The 26,369-nt window shown below is 39.3% G+C and overlaps 1 protein-coding gene across 1 annotated transcript in view; it reads right to left on the bottom strand.

The window, feature by feature from the left end:
* The window catches only part of LOC126285431 (cubilin-like), a 1,398,426-nt gene that overhangs the window by 686,695 nt on the left and 685,362 nt on the right, over positions 1–26,369 (bottom strand). Inside the window, exons 31-32 of the mRNA XM_049984811.1 lie at positions 11,416–11,584; positions 10,672–10,853 (exon numbers count right to left, since the gene is read on the bottom strand). Of these exons, the coding sequence (XP_049840768.1) occupies positions 10,672–10,853; positions 11,416–11,584 (351 nt within the window). The remainder of the gene's footprint in view (positions 1–10,671; positions 10,854–11,415; positions 11,585–26,369) is intronic.

Here is a 26,369-nt window from a genome sequence, read left to right as displayed (position 1 = left end):
AATCTCTCCAAGTTCAGCACGACAACTGTCCAGATCTTACAAAAGTAAGAGAATGAATGAACAAGTAATTGTCTCTTCTCTTCTTTCAACAACATTCAAATCTCCACACAATAGTGTTTGATGTTGCACGGAGTATGGCACGTTTATTCCTTGAGCTGGACGTATAACTTCTTAGGTGGGCTCGGCGACTACCTGCCCGTGCTGATCATCCATCCAACATCTGTGCTGTGCTGCACATGCATAATTGTGGTACAGTAGAAACTTTTCTACATTACCACACTCACCTCTAAAATAACACAGGTTTGAGATGGTGGAAATATGCCGGTCTCTAGAATTTACCCCAAAATTCTTGAGGCACTACACAACATATTCGTCATTCAAGTAAACCCCTTACTCTCAACCTTCACTAGGTCCTGTCCTCCACTTATGTATCCTGTCCAGTGCTATACGTGTCTTCTATCCCACCAACACATGTAAATATTTTCCCCCTCTCTACTTCTTTCCTCTTCCCTTCCTCTCTTCCCTTCCTCCTCCCATTCTCGAGCACAATATCCTAATGGCATACCTAACAACCGTATCCTGTCTCCACAACATCCCTGAATGCTCCCAAAGGCAGCATTAGTGTCTTCCCTGAATCCACCACATTATCCATGCCTTCCCCCTTTTCCCAAGGCATCTTCTGTGCCATCACTACCCACCGTGGCAAAGAGTTCTGTGTGAATATGTACAATGAAGGGCTTAGTCCAACAGTTGAATATAACTAGGATTTCTTTTCATTATGCATCTCTGCACATCATTGCCTCCTCTATGTGTCGAGTATTAATCTATCCTTTCAATACCATTATTTTCAATCAATAATGGATATAAATAATCAATAATACACTCCTGGAAATGGAAAAAAGAACACATTGACACCGGTGTGTCAGACCCACCATACTTGCTCCGGACACTGCGAGAGGGCTGTACAAGCAATGATCACACGCACGGCACAGCGGACACACCAGGAACCGCGGTGTTGGCCGTCGAATGGCGCTAGCTGCGCAGCATTTGTGCACCGCCGCCGTCAGTGTCAGCCAGTTTGCCGTGGCATACGGAGCTCCATCGCAGTCTTTAACACTGGTAGCATGCCGCGACAGTGTGGACGTGAACCGTATGTGCAGTTGATGGACTTTGAGCAAGGGCATATAGTGGGCATGCGGGAGGCCGGGTGGACATACCGCCGAATTGCTCAACACATGGGGCGTGAGGTCTCCACAGTACATCGATGTTGTCGCCAGTGGTCGGCGGAAGGTGCACGTGCCCGTCGACCTGGGACCGGACCGCAGCGATGCACGGATGCACGCCAAGACCGTAGGATCCTACGCAGTGCCATAGGGGACCGCACCGCCACTTCCCATCAAATTAGGGACACTGTTGCTCCTGGGGTATCGGCGAGGGCCATTCGCAACCGTCTCCATGAAGCTGGGCTACGGTCCTGCACACCGTTAGGCCGTCTTCTGCTCACGCCCCAACATTGTGCAGCCCGCCTCCAGTGGTGTCGCGACAGGCGTGAATGGAGGGACGAATGGAGACGTGTCGTCTTCAGCGATGAGAGTCACTTCTGCCTTGGTGCCAATGATGGTCGTATGCGTGTTTGGTGCCGTGCAGGTGAGCGCCACAATCAGGACTGCATTCGACCGAGGCACACAGGGCCAACACTCGGCATCATGGTGTGGGGAGCGATCTCCTACACTGGCCGTACACCTCTGGTGATCGTCAAGGGGACACTGAATAGTGCACGGTACATCCAAAGCGTCATCGAACCCATCGTTCTACCATTCCTAGACCGGCAAGGGAACTTGCTGTTCCAACAGGACAATGCACGTCCGCATGTATCCTGTGCCACCCAATGTGCTCTAGAAGGTGTAAGTCAACTACCCTGGACAGCAAGATCTCCGGATCTGTCCCCCATTGAGCATGTTTGGGACTGGATGAAACGTCGCCTCACGCGGTCTGCACATCCAGCACGAACGCTGGTCCAACTGAGGCTCCAGGTGGAAATGGCATGGGAAGCCGTTCCACAGGACTACATCCAGCATCTCTACGATCGTCTCCATGGGAGAATAGCAGCCTGCATTGCTGCAAAATGTGGATATACACTGTACTAGTGCCGACATTGTGCATGCTCTGTTGCCTGTGTCTATGTGCCTGTGGTTCTGTCAGTGTGATCATGTGATGTATCTGACCCCAGGAATGTGTCAATAAAGTTTCCCCTTCCTAGGACAATGAATTCACGGTGTTCTTATTTCAGTTTCCAGGAGTGTAGACACTAGACGTTATAAGTATACCAATTATGACTCACATCATTTTCTTGTCATGTTACGTGTAATAAGCAATATCTCCATGAAAAGAAATCACTAAAATTATAGGGTACTGTAATGGTACACTGCAGAAAGAAACACGGACAAGTGGAAGGGACACGAAGAAATGCAAAAGGAAGCATGCCACTGGAGCAAATAAGGTAAGAAGAAGAAGAAGAAAATACATACTACATCTACAGCAAAAAATAGTATTAATCATCAAAGAATTACCTCATGTAGGTGTAGGAAAGATAGAGAGAGAGAGAGAGAGAGAGAGAGAGAGAGAGAGAGAGAGAGATTGAAAAGTGAAGCCACAAAAATGTTTCTATAAAGGGAGATAAGAAGTAATTGTTAGAGATACAAAGAAATGTACTTGGAATTAAATGACTGCATCAGTTGCACTTTTATTGTTGATAATCCTGACCAAATTTAGGTACCAAGGGCATTTTCAAGAGATTATCTTAACAATATTACAGGGGAAAAAAAGGGGAAGCCCCGATCAGGCCATGAGACCATGTGATAGTCGGCAGACCACTGTGCGGAAAGAAGGATTGGCTATAATCTCCCCACTTGTTGGCACTATTGCCATTACATATATTAATTCTTTTGATAGATCTTCTGGAGTAATGCACCAAAACTGAAGAAAGTATTCTTCTTCTTCGACACTACAGCCCTTGGTGGGCCTTGGCCTCCTCAACAATCTTTCTCCATATCTCTCTGTTCTAAGCTTTCTTCTTCCATCCACGGATCCTCGTCTCGGCAACGCCAGCCAGCACATTGTCCATCTATCTAGCTCTTGGTCTGCCATTCCTTCTGGTGGAATACAGTCTGGCATTCATTATTCATTTGGACATCCTGTTTTCTGTCATCCTCTCCACATGACCTAACCAATGTATTTTTTGAGATTTGATAAATTTCACTATATCTTTCCCTTGTATAAGCTCCTGTATTTCAAGGTTGTATCATACTCTCCAGCCTTCTGGCTCTCTCACAGGTCCACAGATGTTTCGTAAGATTTTCCTTTCAAACGACCTTAGGCTGTTACAGTCTGCTTCTGTCACTGTCCACATTTCTGATCTAGATGTGGCAACAGGTCGCACAAGGGAATAGTATACTCTCAATTTTGTTGTTCTTGTAAGTAGAGATTTTTTGAGTATCTTTGGGCTTGCATAGTAGGCTTTGTTTCCTGCCTGTATCCCTTCTTTAATACATTTTCTCATACTATTATCATTGATTAGAAGGACACCTAAATAGTCTAAGTATCTAACAGCTATGAAGCATTTATCAGAGATCTTCAGGTCCTGTGGTGTTCCTGTAGCTTCAGAATTGGACATAACCATATATTTTGTCTTCCTTTTATTTACAGTAAGTGGAATTCTTGTTCCTTCTGCTTTCATTTGTCCATATATTTCTTTAAGTGATGTTACATCCCTTGTCACAATGGCAATATTATCTGCATATGCACATATCTGGTTAGACTTCATTATTGTTCCTCTTTTATCTACTTTTTGTATGATACTATGCAGTGCTTGAAGAAAGCATTTCTCATTTCAAAAATGGTGACTGATAGAAAACCTCATACCGGATGTCTGTCAATTGCTTGAACAGATGTGAACAGATGAAAATGTCAAGAAAAATTATGAGATGGTTTGCTGCCAAATTTCCACCATGACTTCTGACTTACCACCAAAAAGAGCACTGAGTGAAACAATGCTGTGCTTTAAATGAACAGCACAAAATTCTGGTATAATTTTTATTAAGATCATTGCTATTGCAAGTGCTCATACTATCATTATTACCCTGAAACTATACAACAACCAAGTCCCTGGTAAAGTAATTGATAAATCACATGAGGAGAAAAATAAAAAAAGAAACCTTGTCAAGTGAAGTCCAAACAAAGTGAACCTTATTTTTTATTTGAGGGAGACATTGCATTTAGATTTCATTCAATCATCTCAGGTCATTAATCAAATTATCGATTTACATATTCTGGGAATGCTGTGTACAAGTGTCCATCACAAAAGCCCTATTTGTGATGGATGAGGAACTGATTTTTCCACCATGAGAGTGTTCCTGCTCACACAGCCATCTCAGTGCACCAGTTTTTGGCTGAAATAATCATAGTCCCTTGCCCCAGGTATCTTACTCGTCTGATCTAGCTCTGTATAATTTCTGCTGAAAGAATATCGATTAATGATACAGAAGCGCCCAAGATGAAAAAATCAGTGAGAAGCTGTTAGGCATTTTTGCAGACGAGCATAAAAAAAAGTTTTCAACAATTTATCCACCAACTGGACCAATGGAGAGTAATTTGAAGGTGATAAGGTCATTTTAAACAAATAGAAATATGCAGTTATAAAAAAAATCTTGCACAAACCCTTTCAAGGACCAGGAACATTTCCACTTACTTAGCAATACAAATATTCCTGAATAGTACTTGTGACTAATAACATGAGTGAGTAACTGACTGCCAACAGACACTGAGAAAGAAAATGGAGATCCTCAGACACTCTAAAGACAAAGAACAGCTTATTAGTCACTCCTCATATAATCTGTCATAACATCTGAATTTAGGGAACAAAAATCCACAAAACTCAAAGGTTCACATTAAACAGTTTCAGATGTTGCCAGTATATAGACAGCCTTTATGGTGGTGTGAATAAAGTTATACTTGTAAATGTTCTGTATGAAGTATTACTTAAAATCAGCAGCCAAGTGATATAAAAGTAGGAGCTGTGGTTATTTTGAAAGTTACTGTTTTTTTCCAAATATACATCAACAAACATTCACTAAATACTGCTGCAAAGAGGCCACTTCCAGACTTCTCTATACTTTATAATCTTGAGCTTTTTCCAGCCAAGTCTTTCCAGATCATGTGCTTCTGCCATGAAGCAGTCTTCCATTAGATCTTTTCTTATCAGAAAGAATACAACTCAGAATTTCCTTTTTCCTCTCCCTTCAGTCTACAACTACATTTACATCTATACTCTTTCGACCACTGTGATGTGCACAGTAGAGGGTAACTTACATCCCACTGTACCAGTTTTTAGGGCTTTTTCCTGTTCAATACACATATGGAGTGCAGGATCAATGATTGTTTAATGGCTTTGTGCTTGCTGTACTTAATCTTATCTTATCTGCGTGATCCCTATGGGAGTGCTATTTAAGAGATTGTAGTATATTCCTATCATTTAAAGCTGGTTCTTGAAAATTTGTCAGATGACTTTCTTCAGGTACTTTTTATCCTCAAGTATCTGCCACTTAAGATATTTCAACATCTCAGTGACTCTCTCCCACTGATCAAACATACCTGGGGCCATTCATGCTGCCCTCTCTGTATACATTCCATAGCACCTGACAGTCCTATTCTGTATGGGTCCCATACACTTGAGCAGTTTTATCTTTTGCTGAAAGTTCTTATGAAGCCAAAACAGGAAAATAAATGTCATCTGCATATTGCAAGTGGTTCAGATAAGATTTGTTTATGTGCACTCCTTCTTCACCCAGTGTAATGACTAGAAGGTATCTTTCAAAGTTACAGAAAATAGTTTTGGTGAAATGGTCACCTTGCCTAGGTGCTTTCTCAATTCTGAACTTGTTAAATCGAAGCTGTAATGAATGTAGAGAGATTCTACTCCTTACACCTTACTGCTGCCACACTTTCCTATAGCCTATTAACACAGTCCAACATGGTAATTGTTATTTATTCCTTATTTCCACAACTTCAGTGGCAACCAGTAAATGGTGCAGTTTGCTATAGTCATTTTTGAAACCAAATAGTTAATTTTCCATGTTAAATATTTTCTGTGCAATTCATAAAGATTTGTGTAAAAATATTGAATACATCTTACAAAAGATTAATGGACTTTAATTCTTCAAATTTTTCCTTCTTCTTTCCTTATAGATTACAGAAATTATAGCATTGTTCCAATCATCTGGTATCTCATTCTAATGCAAACATTCTCTAAGTGACTGTAAGTTTTGCTTCCACCAGTTTGGCCTGCTTTTATCATCTCTGTAGCTATCCCATCAATCCCAGGGGGCTTTCCTCTCTGCATGTGCCAAATTGTATTCCCTACATTTCCTGGTAGTACTCTCTGAATGCACTCATTCTCACAGTCTACTATCTGACCAATCATTTATGTAGGCGCACTACAAATATTTAGAAAAAAATATTCAAATACCTTAAGAAAATTCTCCTGTTTCATCATAAGTGATAGCAGTGTCCTCTGACATCCTAACTGATGTGATGTAATGTTTGCCCAGTACAGGTGCATGCATCATTTTCTTCATACTTCAGTAAAGGTTTGTGAATGTTCTTGAACAGATTTCTTTGGTTCAGTTAGTTCTATTTAACTTCCATTATTATGATTTAGTTTCAATGTCTTTGTTTTGATTTTTTCATCAGCTGTCTCCTGTCCTCTCAAATCTCATTTTATCTGTTCCTCTTTGGTCCAGCAACATCTCTAGCTGTTGTCAGTGCAATATTTGTTGATGCATTATTTCTCAAAGTGAAGCCTAGAGTTCCTTCATTTTCAAGAAACTGAAACCATCATGTACCTAAAATTTTTAAATCAATGTTACTGAATCTCTGCTTCAAGAGTCTAGTTCCTTCTAACCTAATATCCAGTTCTATTTGCATCTATTATCCTGTGGTCACTAAAAAAAAGGACTGGTTTCAGACTGGTGCATCCTGCATAATGTGTTTGTCCTGTGAGAGACCACAGTCAATATAATTTTAATTCGATTTAGTCTTTTCTATGTCTATATTCTGATTGACTTTTTTCTTGAGAAATATGTTCAGAATAAGAATTAAGTTCTTCTCAAAAAATTCCACATCTCCCGTATTAACGACTCATCTTAAGAAGACTGAGTATGATGGCTCTTGAGAGTAGCAGTTTTTACAGATGTCAAAAGACAGTTTTTCACTTCCTATGATAGCAGCTTTTTTTTCTAACTGCTGCCAAGATAAGCTTTCAATATTGTGTGTGTGAAGGGTATCTTCATTGAACATACACATAAATTTATACTATTTCAAATTCAATTATATATAACATTCTAATGTTCTGATGACTTAAAGTGTGAGTGTGGATCTGGGTTTTATCGACTTATTCCCCCAAACCACCTTCCATTTCTTTATGGGGTGACTTATTGGAATTTGCAGCCACTCTTCTTTACTGAATATCCAGCTGCTGGAAACCATCGTATCTTCTTCTCCGTCAAATAATGTTAGGTACTTCTAGTTATGCCATAAGTAGACATAAAAACTTTATTTTTCATCAACTACCAATGTATTTGACCTCCACACACAATAAAAATTTCACTTTCCACATGAATATGTAACTTCCTGCAAGTCTCTCATATAGTTGGATGTTAGAAACAAATTGAGTTACAGTTAAAAGAAAGTTGGCTTGGATAACATTACCTTTCGTAACCATTAATCATAAAATGAGTCTTGCCTCTAACAAGATTGCACAAGAGTCTACACAAGGACTTTTTCAACTGTTCTTGTTTTTATTAACAATAGTCAATGTCACAATAAGTACAGAGCTGCATATAAACTCAATGGTTCTTCCTTACACACTCACTAAAACATCTATGGATTACCTGACAGGTACTTGTCAGTGCTGCCTGACTGCTGCGTCTACTTTTTCTCGCGACTTATTTTAAACCTGCACATACAAATATGTGATATGCAGTAAGGAGGATTCTACCATCCCACACTCATATCCAGAATATCGTGTGTTCGAGACAGTAGAAGGCTGAATGGTTCTAGAATTTTCTGTGGTTGTTAATCCCCTATATTATGTTTGCTTTTGTTTAAGAGAATTTAGCCACACTGAACACAGTGTTCTCTGCTAACAAAGGTTGGCTAGGTTGCATGCACTGAGAAAGCTTCTGGTACTGACTGATGCCATTCACCTCTTATTGATACAGCAACTCTCATCAGCAACTGGACAATGTATCTCCTTAGAGTGAACAATTAATATCATTCTTGGTAACAAATCCAAAATAGCTGAAGAGTTTGTTAAACAATTTTTATGACTTGTAAGTATCTTTAGTTTCTTCATCAGAGTGCAAGGTTGCTGAAGCATAAACTTGCCCTATTTCAAATGAGTATCTTTTATTGGTTTTTAAAATTATTCTTGTTATTCTGTCTCAGATTACTTTAATATCACAACAATTCTATTTTGAACTCTCTCATTAGTCATTAATCTTACTCCTGAGCTTTTAGTTTGATCTTGTGGCCCCCACAGCAAAAGATATTTTCTGACTGTAGCTCTATTTGACACTCCTCCTTTTTTTTATTCATTTGATACACCAATGATATCCCAATTATTATTATTTAGTTTTGCTTCCAGTTCCATTTCCCATTTTTGGTCCTATGTTTCTTGCAGTTTATGGTTCCTATGTGGAGTAGGTAGAACCAGGCAAGTCTTTTTAAGTCATGACATTTTATTTTAAACAAATTTCATGAAGCATGGTAGAGGGAAATAGCTGAGCATGCTGGATGTTATGAACACATTGTCTGAATCCCTCAGGCCACTAGTTCCAATATGCTCTACCCCAAACCAAAGTACCGATATGCCAGGTACTCATACACAGATCCATGACAACTTTCCTCTAACACTAGCCTGCCAGGCACAAAGAGTTTCACAAAACACATGTCCAGTGCTAAACCTCAGCAAAACAGAGATCCCAGCATTTGCAGCACATGTCTGATGGCTTTGAAATGTTAAGGATGGGCATCCACATGATCAGTTTGCATGCTGAGCATATGCCACCAGCATAAGATCATTCTGTAGTGGTTACCCACTGCTGCACAGTTAGGCAGTCAGTTTCCCACTGCAGAAAGTTGCATAGTTCCTCTCGAAGGTTGTAATAGTTCACTCTCCATGCTGTCTGCAATGTGAATTGGAGAGTTGTCTTCCTGTATTTCTTCACAAAATTGAAGTCTGTTCGCCTCACCTGTCACATAGATCTACGGCTTGAATGGTTAAGGTGCGCAAAAAGGGGCATAAGAGGTGTGGACATTGGGGGTCACATTTTGTCTGGTTCATCTGCTGGGTGGCTTAGGAGAGCCTACCAATGACTGTCAGTTTCAGTGTGGGTTACAGCTTTATTTGAACACCCAAAGCTTTCAGCCCACAAAGTCAATGCTACTATAATGTGGTAGCCCTGGCTGTGAGACGTATATGTATATAAAGTAATCTCGAAGTAATTTTAATAATTATTAGTGTGATCAGATTAGCACTAGTCACATTTTGCTTTTAGCAAAGTAATGTCAAAGTAATTTTCATAATTATTAGTATGCTTTTAGCATACTTTACAGAAGTAGTCTGCACTGTCTGCTTCTGAGTGTTTATGTACAACTTCATTCATTCTGCATTCCTGAACACTCCTGTTCATGAAGGTATTTGCAGACTATGATGTATCAATGGATGAGTGCAATAGTTCTTCAGAAGCCAAAGTGAGAAATTCTTGAATCAGGGTATCAGATAACACATCACACAAAAGTGCCATTCTGTGTGATGAATATATGGAGATCGGCTTGTGAATGTGCGATTACAGTCAGGCTTTTAACAGTTTTTTTCTTTCATAATGATAATAAAAACCTGCACAGGTGAGGACATGTTATTCCCAACAAAATTTCCAAAACTATGGAACTCCCATGAAGAAAATGAAAAATCCTGGGAACTCATACAATGTGGTTCTGTGAAAATGTCATGTACAACTATTTTGCAAGGAATTTTTGTTCCAAATTTACTACCTGTAGCAGATCGAACTGTTGCTTGCAAACACATAAGCAAAAGTATAGCTGAAGTTTACAGCTCATCAACAAAGACATCACTAGAGGTGAAGAGGTAGATAGTTCAAAAAGGAAGACGAGGAGTCAACCACAACCACAACCACAGCGAGCAATCGTAGCTTCACAACGAAGACCATGTTTGAGTCATACAGGAAAGGGTAAAATATAGTATCTCTGAAAAGTACAAACCAACCACCATGCCTGTGCTGCTGTTTATTCAATCTTTGATATAGTTTTCATCACTTAGTGCTACCATTGTTCTCCTTTTGTTTTAATATCACCACTCACCACAGACTTAATATTAGGAACAAGAGCTGGAGACAACTACAGGACTGGATTCAAAAAGACAATAGCACCAGTTGTGCATTCTTTGGCTGCACAATAGTACCAAATAAATCAAGAAACAACCGAAGTCTCATTTTCTGAATGAGACCATTCCAGTGTCACACACCTCTGCAAATATGAATGGAAATCTATTAACATTTTATAAATCTCATTGTAAATGAGAAGATTAAAACTTACTGCAAGGTAATCATCATTACAATCTGAGCTGAATTCTATGTCAATGTCAATTATTGTAAATTTGATTCGATAATTAGGTTCAACTTCAATCAGCCACATGCAATCCTCAAGGTGATCATAATTGTTAGGATAGTTGCCTGAATGAATTGATCCTTTTGGAGTTGTTAAATGACCACCACACCCTGAAAATAATGAACAGTATGTCATTTTATTACATAATCCCAAGAATGGATTCAACTTTTTCATTTTCACCATGAGCAATAAAGTTTAAGCACAATGACAAAATTGAGGATGTTCTCTTCAGCACATATGGACTAAATGGTTACACAACTGACATTATTTCAAAAACATGATAAGTACATATGAAATATGTAAAAGCAAAAGCAAATAAAGAAGGAGTATGTGCTCCACTATTCAAAGGAATATCTTTACAAAGATATTCAGACTGAATAATACAAAAAAACCTGTTACACAAATGCACCAAATCAACCCCTCAAAACATACTTTAAAAACAGAAAAAACATATACGACATATACCAATATTATATATCAGCATCTTGAATCAAAATGAAATGATCAACATATAGAGAACCCATTTCTCAACATTCAGGTCAAGAACAATAATAGTTTAAAACTATTTTATTACAATACTTCTTAATGCAGAGATTTAAAATAATTTTAGAAATAATGTTGGAACAACTACTAAATTAGTTATTTTTCTGTGATAAGATAAGTATAGCTTACGTGATGGTACTGTCTTGAATGAAGCTTTAAAGCCTCTACCAGAATAGAATAAATCACTGACAAATCGAATAAACATATTATTCCCAGATGATGTGTACTTCATTGCTTTTCCTTGAGTATGGCAGAGGTGAACGAGTTGGGGTGCCATGTCATCTATACCACCATATATCTGAAAGAAAGCTCTAATTAGCAAAAAATCCATTTTTTTTAAATGTGAAGAAGTAAAATACAGAAGATTCAAGAGTCTAGTCTTCTGTTAGAATACTTTATTGCTGAAATGGCAAGTTTTGTTAGATAGATAACCACATTCAGCCATTTCAGTGACCAACATCTCACCCAGACTAACTTGCAACTAATAGAAACTGTATGATATGCTGAGCACTTTCACATAGTGCAAAGAAATGGAGCAGAGCATCATGTGTATGATGATCTTACACTTTTTGAAATAATAACCATTAGCAATGTAACATGTCATCCTGCATTATATGTGAACCAGTTTAAGGTGTCCTGCTGACGGAAACTGGTGATCTGCCATTAAGGCTATTGAACTGGCTGAAACTGGTTATCTATGTAACAAAACTTCTGATCTAGGTAATAAAGTGTTCTAAAAGGATTCTAGACTAACACTGATGATGTCAGGTGATCATAACAGACAATTCATGAGGAAGAAGGCACTTAAATAAAAATAATTTTCTCCACATTGAAAAACCATTGACATACATTGCTAATTTGTCAATCAATGAAGGAGAATTTCTATATAGATTCAAAAACACATAAAAATCAAGTCCAGGCTTCATGTAAATAAAATTAAATTAAATTACATAAATTTCAGTAGAATAACTTAGAACAAATACCAAAATATAATCTTTGGTGGTAAGAAATACAGAAAATATTTTACAGATTATGCATTCACTAAGAGTTGGGTGATAGTCATATCATGAAGCTTTTACAAAAATTTTCAGCATCACCCTTCAGTACACAAACAAACAGTAGCAGTGGCACATTGAGCAATGATTCACTTCAAGAAATGTGTAGTGCTGCAAGTCCGTGAGGGATTAGCAAAAACAACAGTGCCAAATGAGGGAATACTACAAAAATATACAAACAGATGATACATAATTCCTTATGTGACTGAAAATGGGACATAAAATACTGTAATGAACATATTTGGTAATGAACTGTTTTTAGACCAAGACAGCAGGAGAAACTGTAATATGTTTCATTACAGAACACTTATGATAGTTTATATGTATAAAACAAAGCTTACTTGGTGACAAACATCTGCACTTTTGTTGTAGCTGCACAGACATATTTAAATATATTTAATTAATGTAAAGTAATAACTTGAATTAAAGTAATTCATTTCTGTTTTATCACCATTATTCGTGAAAGAAAACTGAGTTCCATCATTTTTTAACATACATGATTAAGTAGCTTTTCATTCACAATTTTTCTCTTTTCTAGAGTAGTTATGATAAAATGAAAAATTTTAATTTTTCACATACACAGATTAGTTATGTCAAATAATTGGAAAAATCATTTAAGTGAAATAACGGGCACTGTTAATGAAATGTTTCAATTTTCATTTTTTGATAGAAAGTACATCCCTCATTTTAAATTTTTAATATTTTACATAGGCACTTCTAATGGGTTTTGCAAGTAAGATTAGATTAGATTCCATTTTTGTTACATATACCCAAAAATTTGATGATTCTCATGGGTGTGGAGCATGTCAGCAAATATAACTAAAAACACAGAAGATTTGCATATAGTACCCACTTCACTAATCATTTCTGAGGAGACTGTCAAGATATGTGAATACATTACTGTGAACTGGAACTGCTGATATTTACAGAATTGATACACTATCGTACTATGATCCATAGTAATATAATTTTCATAAACTCATCATACACAACATACCAAATCTTTATTGTTATGACCAAGTGCTGTCAAAATTGAAATCTAACAAACAGTTTTACTTATGGTGGTCCTACAATCATTTTGAAGACATCCCTTTATAGACTAGAAGGAGCTGTCTACCACAAAGTTTTAAGTGTGCTCTATCTCAAATCAAGATTTTAATGGTTGCTAGCAATTTGTTTAAAATGTGGGGCTGCTAAATATGACCTTGACATCAATCATCAAGATAACATCATGGCTTTCTTACAAGATGAGGAGTGAAGTAAAAGGACTGTGGGTGCATTGATGAACTAGAGGTCTGTGTAATGCTGCTGGAATGGAAACAAGGGTATTAATAGGTTGGTGAAGGACAGTATCTAATCAAGGTCGATGCCAGGAGGGTTATGTGAATGTAAGATAGATTGCAGGGAGAGTTCCCACTTGCACAATTCAGAAAAGCTGGTGTTGGTGGAATAGATCCAGGCACAGGTTGTGAAGAAGTCACTGAAATGACAAATATCATGTAGGGTAGTGTGCTCTGCAACTGAGTGGTCCAGATGTTTCTTGGGGACATATGTTTTTGTGCAAGGTTGCGAGGAAAATTATGGTCTGTGAAGACCTCAGTGAGACCCTTGGTGTATTTCGTTAGTGATTGCTCATCACTGCAGATAGGATGGCCACAAGTGGTTATGCTGTATGGAAGGGACTTCTTGGTATGAAATGGGTGGCAGTAGTTGAAGTGGAGGTAAGCTGGTGGTTGGTAGGTTTGATATGGACAGAGGTACTGATGTGGCCACCTTTCAGGCAGAGGTCAATAATGAGGAAAGTGGCTAGCTGGGTTGAGAAGGACCAGGTGAAGTCAATGGGGGAGAAGATGTTGAGGTTCAGGAGGTGTGTGGATAGGGTGTCTTCACCTTCTATACAGATCACAAAGATGTCATCAATGAATCTGAACCAGGTGAGGGGTTTGGGATTCTGGGTGGTTAGAAATGGCTCCTCTAGATGGCAAACGAATAGGTTAGCATAGGGTGGTGCCATTCATGTGTGCATGGCCATACCCTAGATTTGTTTGTAGGTATAGCAATCAAAGGAGAAGTAGTTGTGTGTGAGGATATAATCCGTTGTGGCAACAAGGAAGGAGGTTAAAGGTTTGGAATCTGTCAGGTGTTAGGATAGGTAGTGTTCAATAGCGGTAAGGCCACAGGAAACTGAGGTGTTGGTATAACATGACAAACAGAGCTCCATGTGGTAAAGGAGAATGAAATATGGAGAGTCAGTAGAGGAAATGGTTCATATTTTTTTAAATAGGAAGGTAGGTTGTGGGTATTAGGATGAAGCTGTTCATCTACAAGAACAAATATTCTACCAGTGGGGGCACAGTAACTTGCCAAAGGACATACTAGGTGCTTTGGTTTATGGACTTTAGGAAGCAGCATACACTTTAGAGCAGACTGCACAATGCCACCTCAAAAAACTCCCCATCCTCTTTTCTTACAACTATCCACCACCTCTACAACAACCTCCGAACCTCCACTACATCCCCCATAGCTTAAAAAACCCTGCCTCACAGACCTGCTACATTTACCTCACCCACAAAAATCCATAACCTAAACAGACCTGAAACTCAGCACTGTACTTTTCCTGCAAAAGCCTTCGGTGCACAGAAGTATAAGTCATTTCCAAAGGCCTCAAATTTTGCCCTACTCCAAAATTCAGTCATTCAGGACTTATTAAAGATCTTCACTCCTTCTCCTGATCCCTACAGTGGGAACACTTTTCGTCACCATCCCTGCAGTTCAGACTCAGCCAAATACCAATATTGAACCTTGCCTGACTCAGTTCACTTCTCCATCCAACCATGTACCATCCCCACTGCCTCCAGATCACCCCCTGTTAACTTTCCAGAATTTCTTAACCTTGAAACTTCCCTCATTGCCATTCCCCAAATCCCTAAACATGAAAGCTAACCTTACATCCACAGAAAGAAGCACAATCTATCACCTAAAAATTGATCATGACCTTATTATCCTACCTGATGACAAGGGTTCCACGACTGTAGTTTGGAACTGCAAGGACTGCCTGGCAGAAGGATTACACCAGCTGTCAGATTCATTCACCTAGAAACATAGCCACAGTGACACCTTTCCAGAAATCCAGTGATATCTTCAGTAGCTCCTCAAACCCTTAGGCCCATCCAAGAACCTCTCCCAGGAGTTCACCTCTCTCCTCACCCCTACCACTCCCTACACTCCTACCTTCTACATGTTTCCTGAACTCCATAAACCCAATGTGGATGCTTACTGTGCCCCCACTGAGATAACCTCTGTTCACATAGATGAACACCTACAGCTTATTACCCACAATCTATACTCCTATATAAAATATGCCAACCATTTCCTCCACTGACTCTCCACATTTCCTGCTCCTTTATCATATGGTGCACGGAAGGCGTTCGATACAGTTCCGCACAGTTGCCCACCTACAGAAAATCAGACCAGCTGTGTGGCTGGATAGAAGAGTTTTTAGCAAACAGAACACAGCTTGTTGTTATCAATGGAGAGATGTCTACAGACGTTAAAGTAACCTCTGGCGTGCCACAGGGGAGTGTTATGGGACCATTGCTACCTGTGAAACCAGTCATGTGATCTACGTGCTAAACTGTAACCACTGTGCAGCATTCTAGGTGGGTGCGACAACCAACAAGCTGTCTGTCCACAAGAATAAACTTCAACAAACTCTGGCCAAGAAACAACTGGACCACTCAGTTGCAGAGCATGCTACCCAACATGATATTCATCATTTCAATGACTGCATCACAGCTGGTGCCATATGGATCCTTAACACAAATTTTGCAGGTGGGAACTCTCCCTGCAATATATCCTACATTCCTGTAACCCTTCTGGCATCAACCTTCATTATACAACAATGCACTGAGAGTGTTTTACTCCTTGCACGCCCCCTCCGCACCCACCATCTAACTTTCTGACTGCATCTATCTGCCCTACCCTCCCCCCACCTCATCCCTGTCTGCTCCCACAAGCAGCACTTTATCATCCCCCACTCCTACCCTGCTATCCCTCTCTCTCACCCACCCCCGCCTCCTCCTTACCCTAATAACTCAGCTTGCTTGTCCCATCATGCACTCCTACTTGTGCTCTGGCCTCATTGGTCTTGCATAGGAGTTGTGTTTGTGCAAGTGTGTGTGTGTGTGTGTGTGTGTGTGTGTGTGTGTGTGTAGCATAGCATACCACACGACCTCTATTTGTACACCTAGTGGTATTGCCTTGATAACATACTTTTTATGAGCTACTCTATGTAATCATGAATGTTAAAGTATAGCTTGCCTTATTCTTGCAATTTAGTATTCAGAATTAGTTATTTCACTGTGATAGTTCTGAAATCACTGTGTTTTCTCATGATCTGATGTCCACAATGTATTGGTTACAGATAATGTGAAAATTTGAAGAGAGAACAATGTAGAAAAATAAAAATGAATACAAAAGCAGCATTTCAATCTTCTTTCACTACAGACTGCCACTTGCAAGGCTAACAAACTATAATCAGATGAATTCAGCATACAACTTAAGTGAAGGTATTGTAGCGATGATTGCGCTGCATGCATTCAACTGAGATTGACATCAAATACTGTATTCACATGGGCTGTGAAAGAGTTCATGTGCCGCCTGCAGAAGGTGCTCAGTTTCTAGTGTTGTGCTCTATTATGTTACTTTGTTTCTTGACTACCTTTAATTATGGAGAAGACAGTGATTCTTCTACCAATTAGAGACACTTCATTTTCACTCCAAGCTCCTCTGCTGCTACAGATTTTGCTTTGTTATTCAAGTATCTCTATGTGTCATCAACTAATAAAGTTACTCAATTAAGTGATGCATTGGCATTTCCAATTATGCACAGTCTGGCTAAAGTAGAACACGCAATTGTATATTTGGAGAGTTAACAACTAGAGGCTCCAAAATTTGGTGTCCCTATTTAGCCCACATTAGAACAAAGGGGTAACTCAAATCTTGAGTGAATCAATATTTGTGAACTATTATAGAAGTCCCAGAAATGACAGTATCACCTGCTTTCCAGTTTTGCTGTATATTTATCACCCATCTGGCCACATAACCCCATGCTATGGCTGGACAAGTGGAAATCACTTTTCATTATGCCAGAATTATTATGTACTTTACCAAATTCACAATAGTTGTGAGCCTTTTAGACCATCACTACACAGCTGAGACTGGAGACAATAACTGTGCCACCTACCAAGAACTCTCACGACAATTTAAAGTCATATTTGATCCACAGAACCTCTGTATCTTAAGAAGAAATGATCATGCAAGTTTTAATGCAAGAAGGTCATGCAAGTTTTAATGCAAAAAGATATCAGTGATCGGACGCCATCTAAAAATATCAGGCTCTTGAGAAGCAAGGTCAACACTGGCACAATACCTGACAACTTGTTACATGCATTACGGAGCATTTGCCTGCTACTGCAGGTGAAGACAATAATAGCATCACAATCAGAGATGTCCTTCGGTGCAGTGGCCAACTTGGCTGCCAAGATCATGGATACAATCACATATGTTCCAGTAAGTAAACTGCAGTGTAGCAGCATACTGCCAACAATGGTAAAATATGCAGACTATGGCAATATTGAAATGCAGGTTGATGTGCTCACCAAATGATTAGTGAGTTGTTATCTTAGTGTGATCACAGTAGTAGTGGAAAACGATACCGCAAAATGTCAGGAAGCTGTTCTTCTGCAACCTCCTCAACTTCTGGGATGGACAAACACTCCATCTGTTGGTACCATAGTAGATTTGATGATATGACATGCAAATGCACCATACCTTGTGCCTTCCCAAATGCTAGTGGTGGTCGGGTACATGCACAGCATCCACTTGCCGAGCACAGTCAAAGCACCTGTTTATATGCGACAGAAAGAGGCTGGAAATATTTAGTAGACACAGTGACAGATAAGTGTATATTTCACGTGGTGTTGGTTGGATCCTGGAGTACATCATATGTTCACATGGGATTTTACAATTGCAGATGTCACAGAGCCCATCATTGGAACTCTGGAACTGATATTTTGGCGTTCTACCACCTGCAAATGGCAAATGTCCAAACTGTCTACAACATCACAGGAATGATGACTTAGGGTTTTCTGATGTGGTGCCGTAATGACCATGGTCAGGATTGTGCAAGCGGACGGTGCTGATGGCGAGTACACAGTCCTCCTGCAACAGTTTCCAGCTCTGATGTGCCTGCCTGGGGCACCTAAAGAGCTGCATCACAATACCATACATCATATTAAGCCTACTGATGGTCAATCTACACTATGTGATCAAAAGTATCCAGACACTTGGCTGAAAATAACATAAATTCGTGGCATCCTCCATTGGTAATCCTGGAATTCAATATGGTGTTGGCCCACCCTTAGCCTTTATGACAGCTTTCACTCTGGCAGGCATACGTTCAATCAGTTGCTGGAAGGTTTCTTGGCCGAATGGCACCCCATTCTTCATGGAGTGCTGCACTGAGGAGAGGTATCGATGTCATTCACTGAGGCCTGGCACGAAGTTGGCATTCCAATACCATCCCAAATGTGTTCTATAGGATTCAGGTCAGGACACTATGCAGGACAGACCATTACAGGGATGTTATTTTGGTGTAACCACTTTGCCATATGCCCTACATTTCTTAATGTAGGGCATATGTACTCGACCATGTTGAAAGATGCAGTCGATGTCCTGAATCGCTCTCCAACAGTGGGAAGCCAGGAGGTGCTTAAAAAATCAATGTAGACCTGTGCCGTGATAGTGCCATGCAAAACAACAAGGGGTGCAAGCCCCCTCCATGAAACACATGACCACACCATAACGCCTCCAAATTTTACTCTTGGCACTACACCGCTGGCAGACATTCACCAGGCATTCCCCATACACACACCCTGTCATCAGATCGCCACATTGTGTACCATGATTCGTCACTCAACAGAACATGCTCCTTACACCAAGTGAGGCATTTACCAGTGTGATGTGTGGCTTATGAGCAACTGCTCGACCATGAAATCCAAGTTTTCTTACCTCCTGCTTGACTGTCATAGTACTTGCAGTGGATCTTGATGCAGTTTGGAATTCCTATGTTATGGTCTGGATAGATGTCTGCATATTACACATTATGACCCTCTTCAACTGTTGGCAGTCTCTGTCAGTCAACAGATGAAGTCGGTCTCTACGCTTTTATGTGGTATGTGTCCCTTCACGTTTCCACTTCACTATCACATCAGAAACAATGGACCTAGGGATGTTTAGGAGTGTGGAAATCTCACATACAGACTTATGACACAAGTGATGCTCTCTCACGATGTCTAATGACTACTGAGGTCACTGATATGAAGTACCTGGCAGTAGATGGCAGCACAATGCATGATTTCGGAGGTGTCTCAATACTTTTGATCACATAGTATATCTTGTGTAGACCCATACATATAGCTCCTCACCATTTAGCCATTGCAAAATTGGATTTTATGCCATGCTGAAGGAAGGCATCATTAGTCCACCCAGTAGTCCATGGTCAATTCTGTTACACTTCGAGCCAAAGAAGAATGGTGCATAGTATCCCAGTGAAGACTGTCACATACTTAACACTCATCCAGTGCCAGAAAAGTACCCAGTGCCTTTGTTACATGATCATAACCATTCATTATCCAGAGCAACCTCATTCCATGTGCTTGGCCATACTAAGGCATTTACATAAATTCCATTGGTAGAGCAACATATTCCAAAGATAGCCATCACCACTCCACTTGGATTGTTTGAGAGCCTTCTTATGAAATTAAGCCTAAGGAATGCTGCACAACCATGGCAAAGATTTATCAATTTGGTACCACAAAGTCTTCTCTACTGCATTGCATACCTAGAGAATACTCTTGTTTTTTCATCCATCACTGAACAACGTAAACAGCAATTAAATTGCATTTTTCAGCAGTTAGAACAGTACGGTATTGATCTACATGCCACTAAGTATGTGTTTGGTCAGTCACAGATCAATTTTCTAGGACACAAGATTTCATCTGCAGTCTCACTATCATTACTGCAAAAAGTGAAAGCCATCCTACAGACTGCTCTACTGAACACTTCTAAAGACTTACATCACTTTCTGGGTATGCTAAATTTCTATCACCAAAATCAGCCATACTTGGCTGAGCTACAACAACCACTGACCGTAGCAGTCAGTAGTCTGAAAATAAGGGGCAGGTGACCGATTCAGAGGAAGTATACCGTGAGCTCTGCCTTTTAAAGTGGGAAAACAGAGCATAGCACATGCAGCACTCCTCGTACACTCTTAACTTAGATGCACTACCACATAGTCGGAGATGAAGATCAAGCAGCTAGAGGTGCAGCTTTCCAGTATTCCACAGTGGCACAAGGTAGTCACTCACTTTTTACTGCCAAAAGCTGTCTCCATCACAGCAAAAGTTGAGAATATGTGACAAGGAACTACTTGGCAATTTATGTTGCAATCAAGTACTCTCGTCCACAACTAGAAGAGAGACTTTACTATTTGTACAGACCATAAGCCATTCAATTATGCATTTGATTTCATCAAAATAACAACAACTGCTTACCTCACCAACATAATCAGCTTGTATTTACCTCCTGGAGTAGCAGGTGGTCTTTTCTGTGTCAGCAGAATTTCAAACACCATCAACTTCACATGAATTGCCAAGACAGAAGAGACTGACCAGGAACTCCAGAATCTCCTCAAGGATACATTATTAGCCTTATACTTGCAACTTTTTGACATTCCTGAAGTGAAAGTCAAATTACATTGTATCTTATCTACTGGAAAACCTCGTCCATTCTTGCCAGCTACATTCCTCAGATGCACATTTGACAGCATGCAAACTTGTTTCATATTGACATCACGCAAACATTCCACATAGTCTCACAACAATTTGTTTGGCCTGAAGTTCAAAAAGATTGTCTAGAGTGGACTCGTACATGCATCAAGTGCTACCAACGCAAAGTTTCCCACTACATACACACACCTGTAGGGGACTCCCCCACTCAACCATACAATTGGGGCACATAGATACTGATGATGTAGGCCAGTTGCCTCCATCGAATGGTCTCTGTTACATTTTGATCATGATCCACATGATCCACTGATTTACTCGCTGGCCAGAAGCAGTGTCAATAGACAACATCTATATGCAAACCTTGGCCTCTACATTCATTTCAGGTGCTGTTGCTCAATTTAATTACCCACTGGATGTCACAATGGAACACAGCTGCCAGTTTGAATTTGGCATGTTTGCTCAGCAAACAAATTCTGCAGCACTGTTCACCACAAAAATGAGAATAAGTTACCTCCAAGCCAGTAATGGTATTACAGAATGCTGACATCATTCATTAGAGGCAGCACTTGATACCAACTGGGCTACAGCTCTACCAATGGCATTACTTGGTCTAAGAAGTGCCTGCTAGCCTGAATTACTTTCATCATCAGCAATCAGCAGAGCCAGTTTACAGTGAAGTGCTATATCTAACAGGAGAACTGTAGATGTGCAACCCTTCCAACTTCCTGACCACAACCATAGTGGCTTCATTTATCAGTTGAAGGAACACATTTCCCAGATTTGACCTTGCTAAACTTCTCGCCGTGGCACACCTTCCACCTATGTACATCATTACCTGGAAAATATTATGCATTACATGCTTCATACGCATGATGGCAAACTCTCCCTTCAACCAATGTACGCCAGTCCTCATAGAACCCCTCTATTGGCCAGGTCAGGCCAGCGTCTGCATTCCAGGAATTGCAACCGACTAAGATACAATGACTTTGACCACCAGCACCAGCATCAGTACAAGCAACAGTGCCACGCGTGACACGTTCCAGAATGATGAGTGCATTTCTGTACAGCACTCCACTTTCCCCTTGTGGGCTGCTACAGTGAGCCACATGCCAACAGCTGAGATTGACATCAGCTGATATGTTCACATGAGCTGCCCACCAGAGGCACTGAGGTTTTATGTTGTGCTCTGTGATGTTACAGTGTTCCTTGACTGTTCACAGTTGTGGAGAGGACTGAGACTTTTTCTAGTGGTTTGAGACAGTTCATTTTTATTTCAGGCTCCTCTGTTGCTGCAGTTTTTGCATTGTTATTCAAATATCTCCTATCTGTCATCATTCAATAAAGTTTCTAAACTGAGTAATCCACATTCCTCATCACACAAAACCTGACTAAAGTAGAACACACAACTGTATGTTCAGAGCTCTACCAACCAGATGCTCCAACAGCATGCATTGCTTGAATATTGTTCCTCTGAAAATTAAATTTTAAAAAGGCAAAATAGTATTATTGTTATTATTATAATATTCCTTTCTCAGACATTATGTCTGGTTAAAAATGGAAAGTGACACAGACTTTGATCAAGCGTGACTTCCTTTTAACTGTGTGGTATATGTTACATTGAATTTAGGTACTTTTGGGTAATTGAACATGTATCAATAATTACAGATTTCTGTAGTTGTACATATATGTTTGGATGTAGCTGTATTCATTGATGTACTGGTGGATATTGTGTGGTATGACTCCTGTGGTTGATAGTATAATTGGTACAATGCCAACTTTTGCTGATGCCACATGTCCTTGACTTCCTCAGCCAGTTGGATGTATTTTTCAATTTTTTTCTCCAGTTTTCTTCTGTATATTTGTTGTATTGGGTATGGATATTTTGATTAGTTGTGTTAATTTCTTCTTTTTATTGGTGAGTATGATGTCAGGTTTGTTATGTGGTGTTGTTTTATCTGTTATAATGGTACTGTTCCAGTATAATTTGTATTCATCATTCTCCAGTACATTTTGTGGTGCAAACTTGTATGTGGCAACGTGTTGTTGTATTAGTTTATGTTGTATGGCAAGTTGTTGATGTATTATTTTTGCTACATTGTTGTGTCTTCTGGGGTATTCTATATTTGCTAGTATTCTACATCCACTTGTGATGTGATCTACTGTTCCTGTTTGTTGTTTGCAAAGTCTGCATTTATCTGTTGTGGTATTGGGATCTTTAATAATATGCTTGTTGTAATATCTGGTACTTATTGTTTGATCCTGTATTGCAATCATGAATTCTTCCATCTCACTGTATATATTGCCTTTTCTTAGCCATGTGTTGGATGCGTTTTGATCAATGTGTGGCTGTGTTAGATGATAAAGGTGCTTGCTATGTAGTGTTTTCTTTTTCCAATTTACTTTCTTTGTATCTGTTGATGTTATGTGATGTAAAGGGTTGTAGAAGTGGTTATGAAATTGCTGTGGTGTAGCCAATGTATTTATATGAGTGATTGCTTTGTGTATTTTGCTAGTTTCTGCTCATTCTATAAAGAATTTTCTTGAACTGTCTACCTGTCGATAATGTAGGTTTTTTATGTCAATGAATCCCCTTCCTCCTTCCTTTCTGCTTAATGTGAATCTTTATGTTGCTGAATGTATGTGATGTATTCTATATTTATGGCATTGTGATTGTGTAAGTGTATTGAGTGCTACCAGGTCTGTGTTACTCCATTTCACTACTCCAAATGAGTAGGTCAATATTGGTATAGCATAAGTATTTATAGCTTTTGTCTTGTTCCTTGCTGTCAATTCTGTTTTCAGTATTTTTGTTAGTCTTTGTCTATATTTTTCTTTTAGTTCTTCTTTAATATTTGTATTATCTATTCCTATTTTTTGTCTGTATCCTAGATATTTATAGGCATCTGTTTTTTCCATCGCTTCTATGCAGTCGCTGTGGTTATCCAATATGTAATCTTCTTGTTAAGTGTGTTTTCCCTTGACTATGCTATTTTTCTTACTTTTGTCTGTTCCGAAAGCCATATTTATAACATTGCTGAATACTGCTGTTATCTTTAGTAATTGGTTGAGTTGTTGATTTGTTGCTGCCAGTAGTTTTAGATCATCCATGTATAGCAAATGTGTGATTTTCCGTTGGTATGTTCCAGTGTTATTATTATTATTAGAAAGGATGGTTGGGTTTTGGGTTCTGCTGGATACGTCAGGTGCCCACTATAAGCAGGAGGCAGCTACATGGGTAGCAGGGGCTGCGTAACATGGATTGAGCGTATTTTTAGGTTAGAGGGTCTCGGGAAAACACAAGAAGGGCTTCAGTCGCAAAGGGTGCAGGTCGAACACAGGAAGAATGTAGATACAGGAACCATACGTATAACAGTTGTAAATTGTCATAGCTGTGTTGGGAAAGTACCAGAGCTCCAAGTGCTTATAGAAAGCACTGATGCTCAAATCATTATAGGTACTGAAAGCTGGCTAATGCTGGATATAAGCTCAGCCGAAATTTTTGCGAAGAACCTGACAGTGTTCCAAAAAGATAGGCTAAACACGGTTGGCAGTAGTGTGTTTGTTGCTGTTAGAAGTAGTTTAACTTGACGCAAAATTGAAGGAGATACTTCCTGTGAGTTAGTATGGGCAGAGGTCATTATTGGCAACCAGAATAAAATAATAATAGGATACTTTTACTGACCTCCCAATTCAGATGATACAGTTGCTGAAAGATTCAAAGAAAACTTGAATTTGATTTCAAACACATACCTGACTCATACGATTATAATTGGTGGTGACTTTCATTTACCCTCGATATGTTGGCAAAAATACATCTTTAATTCCAGAAGTATGCATAAAAAATCATCCAAAATTGTGCTAATTGCATTCTCTGAAAATTATTTCCAGCAGTTAATTCATGAGCCCTTGCGAATAGTAAATGGTTAGCAACAAATAATTCTGAGTTAATAAAGAGCATCAAAACCAATACAGGGATCAGTGAACACAGGTTTGTCATAGCAAGACTGAATATTGTAACCCCCAAATCCTTCAAAAATAAACAAAAAATATACCTATTTCAAAAAAGCAGATAAAAATTCACTTCACACCTTCCTGAGAGACAATCTCCACTCCTTTCAAATTAATAATGTAAGTGTAGATCAGATGTGGCTTAAATTCAAAGAAATAGTATCAGCAGCAATTGAGATACTTATACCAAATAAATTAACAGATGATGGAGCTGATTCTCCTTGGTACACAAAGCGGGTCAGAACACTGTTGGAAAAAACAGTAAAAGAAACATGCCAAATTTAAACAGATGCAAAATCCCCAAAATTGGTGATCTGTTACAGAAGCTCAAAATTTAGTGTGGACTTCAATCCAAGATGTTTACAGCAGTTTCCACAATGAAACTTTGACTCAAAACCTGGCAGAATAACCAAATAGATTCTAGCCGTATGTGAAGTATGTTAATGGTAAGACACAATCAATGCCTTCTCTGCATGATAGCAATGGAGGTACTATCAAAGACAGTGTTGCCAAAGCAGAGTTGCTAAACACAGCCTTCCGAAATGCCTTCACAAAGGGAGAAAAAGTAAATATTCCAGAATTCGAATCAAGAACAGCTGCACATGTGAGTTATGTAGATGTAAGTATCCTCGGAGTAGTGAAGCAACTTGAATCACTTAATGTACTGTACACCAATTAGGATCCTTTCAGAGTATGCTTATGCAATAGCTCCATAGTTAACAATCATATACAACCATTTGCTCCATGAAAGATCCATACCCAAAGACTAGAAAATTGCACAGGTCACACCAATAATCAAGAAAGGTAGTAGGAGTAATCCAGTTAATTACAGATCCATATCATTAACATCAATGTGCAGCAGAATTTTTGAACATATATTGTGTTTGAACATTGAGAATTACCTCAAAGAAAACGGTCTATCAACACAGAGTCAACAAGAGTTTAGAAAACATTGTTCTTGTGAAACACAACTAGCTCTTTATTCGCATGAAGTGTTGAGTGCTATTGACAAGGGATTTCACATCGATCTGTATTTCTGGATTTGCAGAAGGCTTTTGGCACTGTACTACACAAGCAGCTTGTAGTGAAATTATGTTATTATGGAATGTTGTCTCAGTTATGAGACTGGATTTGTAATTTCCTGTCGCAGAGGTCACAGTTTGTAGTAATT

Source organism: Schistocerca gregaria, chromosome 8 (genome assembly GCF_023897955.1).
Source record: "Schistocerca gregaria isolate iqSchGreg1 chromosome 8, iqSchGreg1.2, whole genome shotgun sequence".
Lineage (NCBI taxonomy): Eukaryota > Metazoa > Arthropoda > Insecta > Orthoptera > Acrididae > Schistocerca > Schistocerca gregaria.
This window is presented reverse-complemented; position numbering and strand designations above follow the sequence as displayed.